The sequence below is a fragment of the Quercus lobata genome, chromosome 9 (genome assembly GCF_001633185.2).
Source record: "Quercus lobata isolate SW786 chromosome 9, ValleyOak3.0 Primary Assembly, whole genome shotgun sequence".
In the NCBI taxonomy this organism is placed as follows: Eukaryota; Viridiplantae; Streptophyta; class Magnoliopsida; order Fagales; family Fagaceae; genus Quercus; species Quercus lobata.
Genome location: NC_044912.1, coordinates 26,944,343 through 26,952,651, shown reverse-complemented (window position 1 = coordinate 26,952,651; position 8,309 = coordinate 26,944,343). Strand labels below are relative to the sequence as shown.

Sequence of the window (8,309 nt, the reverse complement as noted above, 5' to 3'; positions counted from 1 at the left end):
ACGAGACTGATGGCTCCTTTGGGGATTGGCACCGTCGGCTTTACTTTTTACTAATGGGCTCTTATTGTTTAAGAATTAATTTTTTATTCCAAAAATACCCTTATCAGTATCCCAAAGTTTATTGAGTACGGAATCATAGATATTGAAGGCAATATCTGGCTTCTATTAACAAGTCTAACTTGTTTACGTTACTAAAAAAGATTTTGCTTTACATGTTGATACCTAATTGAGCAACTCATAATCAAGCATGTTCAGTATTTAATATTTGGTATAAGAAATGTGAAAAAGGATAAGAATGTACCATCCACATAATTAGTGACATATACTTGTTTAATTTTGATAAAAAAAAAGTTGAACCACCTTGTAGGAACTCTAATAAAAGGTTACTTGATTTGGTTGTCAAAGGAAATCCCAGCATGGAGTAGCACTGAGCTGCCTTGGAGCTTTTCAGGAGACTCAAAGATGCAAAACATTATTTTTGAATATTATTCTTCAAGAGTGACCCATTATGTGAAACAATGCAACTGGCTTCTCAGTAACTCATTTCATGAACTTGACTCACTGGCCTGCGATTTAATTCCTGGGATCAAACCTGTTGGCCCATTACTTTTGGGCAATCAATTAAGCAATTATGTTGGAAGCTTTTGGCCTCAGAATTCAACTTGTCTATGTTGGCTTGATAAACAACCTGTGGGTTTAGTCATTTATGTTGCTTTTGGTAGCTTAGCAATCTTCAGGCAGCAACAGTTTGATGAACTAGTACTTGGTCTTGAACTCATAGGCAAGCCATTTTTGTGGGTTGTTGGATCAGACATAACAGATGGAGCACTTGCTGAATTCTTGCTTGTGTTTAGAACAAGACTAAATGATCGTGGAATGATTGTTGAATGGGCACCTCAAGAGAAGGTGTTAGACCATCCTTCTATTGCATGTTTTCTAAGCCTTTGTGGATGGAATTCAACCTTGGAGGGTATAAGCATAGGAGTCCGATTTCTATGTTGGCCTTTCTTTATAGACCAATTACATAATAGGTGTTACATATGTGATGTTTGGATGATTGGTTTAGGGTTAACCCCAGATGAAAATGGGTTCATCACGAGGAATGAAATCAAAACAAAAATAGAAACACTGCTCTCTGATGATGGTATAAAAACAAATGCACTGAAGCTAAAGAAAATGGCCAAAACGAGTGTAACTGAAGGTGGATCCTCTTTTAAGAATTTCGAAAGCTTTATTGAACAATTAAAGCATTAAGGATGTTATAAAGTGTTACTGTTATACTGTTTCTAAGTGTGTCCAAGCACGTCCTTATTAAGATATTATTTTGAATCGTGTTCCTTAAAAATGAAGCTTTAGATTGAAAGAAATAGTGTGCGTGTGCGAATTTCCTTATACCGGTATCATCTTGGTGCAAAACCCGAAGTGCACAAACGTTGCAACAACTCCTTGTTATGCGTGTGTCTTTCTATATCTATGATGAAGATGATAAAATATCTTTTATATGCTATGGAACCCTAGTGCATGAATCTCTAGAAAGGCCAAGTCACTGCAAGCTAAAACAGAAAATTTTTGTTTAGTTTTCCCAAGTCTCTATGGATCGAGAGGTGTTGAGACATGTATTGAGATTCATTTATTCTCAATAGATTGACAAGTAGCCAGAATTGCAATTTCAACATTTCTTGAGCAGTATTGTGTTTTCGATTTATCCTAGTTGTAGATAAAATGTGACAAGCTTAAACTTAGAATGAATTACATAAAAACTACGTTTTGATCTCGGATATGGCAATACATAAAAATATGACCCTTACTGTTTGATTGATTTTGGTATTTTGAGAATTATTTTTGGAATTTAGAATATAATTTAAGCATATTAAATGGATTGTAATAATTTATTGAAAATAATGTTTAAATAATTAATGAAATCCCAACTTTTATAAGGCATAAAATATATATGCATAACCCATCAACTCGACCCATGTGAGTTAGGTTAGAAAATTCTCAACCCGACAAGGTCAAGTTGGGTTGAAAAACCCCTCCAGCCCAACCTAACTCAACCCATGCACACCCTTAGGCCTCATTTGGGGGGAGGAAATGGAATAGAATGGAAAGGAATGAAAAGAATAATTTTAGAATATTCTTTCATTCTCCTATTTGAGAGTTTTAATGGAGGGAATGGAGAGTTCATTTCCTTGTTTGGGAGTTTAAGTGGGAGGGAATGGAATGGGTAGAAGGGAACACTCATTCCTCTTTATTACCCTAAAACCTCAAATTGTCATTCCCCTCGAAATTGGGAGGAATGGGAGGGAATAGAATTAGATTTAATGATTTTTTTACTAAAACTCCCAAAATACCCCTATATATTCAACCCTTTATTTTAAAATAGGGGTCTAATAGTAATATTGTCATAAAATGAATCAATTCCATTCCTTCCATGTTACTTCCAAACAAGATTACTTACATTCCATTTATTTTCATTCATTTCCATTTCTTTATTTTAAAACATCCAATCAAGGTTGCTTATTTCCACTCCATTCCATTCTTTTCCATTTCTTTCTCTTACTTAAATACATTCCATTCCATTCAATTCCTTTCCATTCCCTTATGATCATTCCATTTCATTCCCTTATGAACTCCCAAATGAAGCCTTAACCCTATTTCACTACTTGCATTTAACCTCATATAAGGGTAAGAAGGTAGTTTCACATCTAACGGTTGAATTATAATTTTAGACTTTGGATTTCTAATTACTTCTCACAAAATAAATCTTGAAGCTTAACGATCAAAATGATATGCCATGAGCTCCAATTGAACCATTGGATTGAAAGATATTGTGAAATCAAATTTCAATGGCTGAATGCATTTGCATGATTTAGACTAATCACGTGTAATTATGAAAATTTGATTTTGATTGGTTCCATAAGGAATAAATTTAAAATTAATGACGTGTCACAATATTTTTGGATTTGACTTAAAATAATCATGAGGGAGCGCACATTGGACAATTTATATTGTCAAACATTAATAATCCCTAATTGATTGGTTAAATAATATTTTAAAAGGGATACTGGATGATTAGGCAATAATTAAGGGTTATTATTACTAAAGTCAATGTAATTTGGCCTGAAATTGGCAAGAGTCCTAGTTTTACCTTAATTTTTATCCCAAAAAAGAATAAAAACGTAGGCTGGCATTGGCTCTGCTACTCCATCTGCTGATCAGTAGACATAGGGCAATATCCAAGTGTTGAAACCAGCTGACTCAAAATTTCAAATTCTAGCTCTTTTTTTTCCCTTCGACTTCAAAATATGAATTCAAAGCTCCCAAAATCCAAGTTAGCCAGGGGTGGCTGAATTTTTTTTTTTATATAATAATTAAATTTTTTTTATTTGTCTACCCTTCAAAAAAAATTTGGGAACATCCTCAGTTTTTATTTTATTTTATTTTTAAAATTTTTATGCCAATAAAATTAAATTTTGCCCCATAATTTGTTCTACATTCAGTGGATGAATGATTACTTGGTTGTGTAAATTGAAAGAGATGTAGCTTGTAGCATTGATAATGAGACTATCATGTATTGATTTCAAAATATGAAAACTCGTAGAAGGCAATTGTAAGCTTTATGTATTTGCGTATTTTTTTTTTTATATTATTGTTGTTGACAATATATGAATTTCTCTTTTTATTAGATTGTATAATTTATGCTTCTTAAGGAACACCCTAAGAAAAATTCTTGGAGCCACCATTGAAGTTAGCCCACCTACCCCCTTTCTAGGGGTAATTCTTACATGCTCCGGGAGCAATGCTCCCTCCTCTCACATGAGAGGTGAGACCCACCCCTCATGTGAGAGAAGGGAGCATTGCTCCCAGACCACCTAAGTTTTTTCCCCTTTCTAGAGTCTTCTTATGCTCTTTAAATATACAAGGGATTCATAGTTCAAGGCACCCCACTCTTCTAGAGCTTGAGTGGAAGAAAAAAAAATAATGGTCATTGTGCATCCAACCTTCCTAGTCTTGGATAGCGATGAAGTATTTCATTGCTCGTATTTTATGGTTCTAGAGAACTTCCCCCCCTTTTGTTGTTTATTTAATTTTATGCAGGTTAGTGTTGTTATGTTTTAGTTCTATTATGATAGAATAAAAACATATTTTGTGGTGATGTTATCATGGTAACTAGGTTCAAAGCATGTTAGTGATGTTCTTGTGAGATTAATTTGTTCATATGTAGTTCATGAGATAAAATTAATCATGGTTAATCTTTAATTCCCATTAATTACATGCAATAACATGTTTATTTTTCCATTCTCTCATAATTTTTTTATATCATAGGTCCATGATCATCACTAATCACAAACAATCACATGTTCTTCTTTTAAATTTCAAATCATGTTCTTATGGCATGTTCATCATCGATCCCCTTCTTTTCAATCTTGACATGCGCTTGTTTGCTTATAGCACATTATTTATTTGGGGATGTGACATGTTAATTGGCCACCATAGTCTAGTAGACTAATTTTATCTGGTGGTGAACACCATTCCACCTTGTAACTTAGCATTCAAACTTAGATTACGGGTTCTTAGATTAAGGTTTTGTCCAAGTATCATCTTTTTAGAATGTAACTAGAATTAAAGCCATGTAACTTTTCTCTTAGATTATATCTAGGACTGCAACCATATAATGTTTTAAGTTGTAATCAAATTGATGTACATTTTTATCAAACCAATGGAATGAGACATTTTATTTATTTGTTTATGGTTTTCTTAATTTTCCAATAAAATAAGTGGCAACTCCATACAAAACCTTTGATTTAGGAGGAAATATATATTAAGTTGAATCACCACCATGAGGGACACGAACAAGATCTCAACCATTTATGGAGGTTTGGCCCAAGGTAGAGGTGGGCCAAGGTCTCGGTTGTGGTCTCTCATAGCTTGCGTTGTGGAATGCACATTTGTGTGGGTTCAAAGTATACATATCTCGACTTTACTTCCATTCCAATTGAATAGTCTATATATATATATATATAAAACCGAAACTTTTGAAGCTCCCACAATTTTCCACGTCAGCACAATATTAAAAAAAAATCATAAACCAAAAAAAAAAAAAAAATTTTTAAACCCAAAAAAAATACTTAAACGCAAAATCAGAGCCCTAAGCCCCTAACACGTTCTACCTTCTCCTTCCTAAAAAAAAAAAAAAAACTTTTAAACCCAAAAAAAAAACTTAAACGCAAAATCAGAACCCTAAGCCCCTATCATGTTCTACCTTCTCCTTCCTTCCTCCAAAACGCAGACAATGCTCTGCTGTTCCCCCACACGCAAATCGCAGCTCAACGGCTCAATGCCTCCACCTTCTCCGGCACCACCCTTCTCCAGTTCTATATTTGTCGGCTCCACCGTTTGATTATCTCTTCAGCCCTCAAGTATGCTCATCCAAAACCTTCTTCTCTCTAACCACTTCACCCCTTCCTAACGCAGGCCTCTGGGTTTCATCCTCTGGGTTTCAAAATCTGGGTTTAATCCTCTCAATCATTCTCTCTAAGGTATTAGCCCAAACTGCCGACTCTTCCAAAGAAGGTAACTCTTTTCTCTCTTTATGATTAAATTTGTTAGTATGAATTGCATCAAATATCTGTGAAACGTTTTAACTTTTATTTATTTTTACTAATTCGTTAATGTTTGAATTGCTTTCAGTTTGATTATTGTTGATTTCATTTAATTTACACCTAAGGATTTGTTAAATTAAATTTTTTTTAATCTGATTTCTTTATGATTAAACCTGTTAGTACGAATCGCATTAAATATCTGTGAAACGTTTTAACTTTTATTTATTTTTACTAATTCGTTAATGTTTGAATTGCTTTCAGTTTGATTATTGTTGATTTCATTTAATTTACACCTAAGGATTTGTTAAATTAATTTTTTTTTAATTTGATTTCTTTCTCTGATTTCGTAGCTGATAAATCATGTTCTTCTTCTTCATCTTTCTCCTCCAACCCAGGTTAGTTAACTTTCCTAGAATCAAAATAGTTTCACTTTTCATAGACACACACCATCTGCTTGATATAAAGCTTCTGTTTTGCCATAAGAGAAAGGGAACCAAAAAAAAAAAAAAAAAACTAATTTTTATGACCAGGTTTAATGTTGTGCACCAGTTGTTGAACTTTGTTTTGTCCTTTCAATATTTGAACAATTGATGAAAGTTATATTCCACAAAAGCTTGTAGAACTATATTTTTAGGCAGAGCTTTATGGGAAGAAATTCTAACATTTGTTGAACTTTGTGTTGTCCTTTCAATATTTGAACAATTGATGAAAGTTATATTCCACAAAAGCTTGCAAAACTATATTTTTAGGCAGAGCTTTATGGGAAGAAATTGTAACATTTGGATTTAATTTAAGTTTCTGGGTTATGGTCAACGTATACCATGGTGGGTTTTTTTTCTTTTTTTTTTCTTTACAGATATGGAGCAGGTTTTTAATAGTTACAGCAAATATTTGGTTGCTGTTTTAAATCTGCTTTTATGCTTGGAGTTTTAATATCATAGTATATTGTAGTGTTCTATTCACAAATTGTGATGAAGAAATTGCTGTATATATATGTTTCTTTTCATATATATAAATTAATTTTCTGTAACATTTTCTTCTTTGGTATATTTTGTTGTTAGTAGTATGGTTTTGATTATGTGTGGTTTATATGTAAAATTTGTATATTGACGTCTTGAATTGAGGTTGATTTTGGGTACAGTTGAGACTTTTTAAGGGGTTGGGGTTTCATACAATATTTTCTCAGCTAACTTATTAAAGTCTTGGATCCCAATTCCTTATTAGTTTTTCCAATCTTAGTTTGATATGGAGCTCCTCTGTCAACTTCTGGTCTGTAATGTATCTAGCCTTCTAAATTCTAATGTCATCATCTTATTCCTCTCATTGCAAATTGAACTAAATTCAATGGAAATCCCCCACCTGGGTTTTGCCCTGTTTATGGGTTGAAAATATATATCTGGGTTTTTTGTAATGCTGTATTGGTGTGTAAAATTGTTGTGCCCAATACATTGGACAATATGGAGATGCTGTAAATGACACATTTGAGGTTGATGACCCCCCCCCCCCCCTATTGTTTTCCCAATTAGGTAATAGTTAATAGGATGAACTTGTGGAAACATTGTGAATGTGGTTTTGTTTTTTGTTTTTTTGTAAATTGCGTAATTACTAGAAATGTGCAAATACAAATACTTTGATAGTGGCCAGTTTGCGTAATTGGTTTTTGAGCATCGGTTTGGGTGTTGAGGAAAAAAAACAACAATGAAGCAAAAGTAAATGGAAGCACAATCAATTGTGAAGGTTCCTTTTAGATACCTTTGTGAATTGTGAATTTTGCTTTGTTTATTTGCCAATTGTGAATTACTTTATGTTATTTCTACTAAGATTTTTCTATGGTATTCTATTTTATTTCACTTTTGTTGTAGGTGCTTGCATTTTTCTTTTTTCTTTTTTTCAAGTTTGTAGCTGAACATGATTAAGGAGGGGTTACATATGATTCTTTGTACTACAAGACGAGGACAATCAGGTATTTACCTTTCCTTTATTATGTACTGTTTCTTGCATATTTATTAATAATATGTTTTGAGAAAGAATTTGAAATTGGAATGTGATTGCATATTTAAGTTTCTTGGTTATCTCAAACTTGGGGGTATTCTTGAGTCTGTTGACTTTGTTTTGTATTTGTAGTTTTAGCTGTCTATTGACTCACAGCTAAACCCGATACCAGAACCACCAATCTCCACTTTCGAGAGAAAATGCAAACCCCTTCACTTTCCTCCACCGTTCCCCTTCTCCTTCTTCCAAAACAAAGACCCATAGCCAAACCCACTCCCCAAACCACCATTCTCCACCTTTGTGACATGAAATCAGTTTTTTTAAATGATTAGGAAGAGCACCAATCTGTCTGTAACCAAAAGAAAAGGAGAATTAAATCGTGCGGATGGTTTCTGATCTTTGTATTCTTTATTTTATAAATGAATATTATATTTTTATAATTAAAAGTGCTGTATTTGAACAGGCACAACAATTGTTTCAAATACATGCACAAAAAATTACACCAGAAGCACTTGAGAGCATAAAGGCTGCCCTTGCAAGCAATGAGATTGAGCACAAAGCAGAAACCAAGAAGAGAGTAGTTCCTTGCAAAGCTGCTGGCCAAGCTTGGGAGGACCCGACACTAGCAGATTGGCCAAAAAGTACAAATTATTTCTCCCTTCTGTTATTCACTATGTGTTGGTACTTCATTTATATGATACTAAGGCCAGATCT

General features: G+C 33.5%; 1 protein-coding gene and 1 long non-coding RNA gene across 2 annotated transcripts; both read left to right on the top strand.

The window, feature by feature from the left end:
• The first annotated feature begins 462 nt into the window (after window positions 1–462).
• LOC115961499 (UDP-glycosyltransferase 83A1-like) lies at window positions 463–1,254 on the top strand. The gene has a single exon (XM_031080474.1). The coding sequence runs from the start codon at window positions 463–465 to the stop codon at window positions 1,252–1,254; it is 792 nt and encodes a 263-aa protein (XP_030936334.1).
• A 4,206-nt stretch (window positions 1,255–5,460) lies between these two features.
• LOC115959240 lies at window positions 5,461–6,097 on the top strand. Its single transcript, XR_004084809.1, has 2 exons — window positions 5,461–5,574; window positions 5,954–6,097. It is a non-coding gene; the product is annotated as an uncharacterized LOC115959240 (long non-coding RNA).
• Window positions 6,098–8,309: the final 2,212 nt, after the last annotated feature.

Excerpts from the sequence above, each read along its gene's own strand:
- LOC115961499 (XM_031080474.1), top strand. The coding sequence starts at position 463 with ATGCAAAACATTATTTTTGAATATTATTCTTCAAGAGTGACCCATTAT.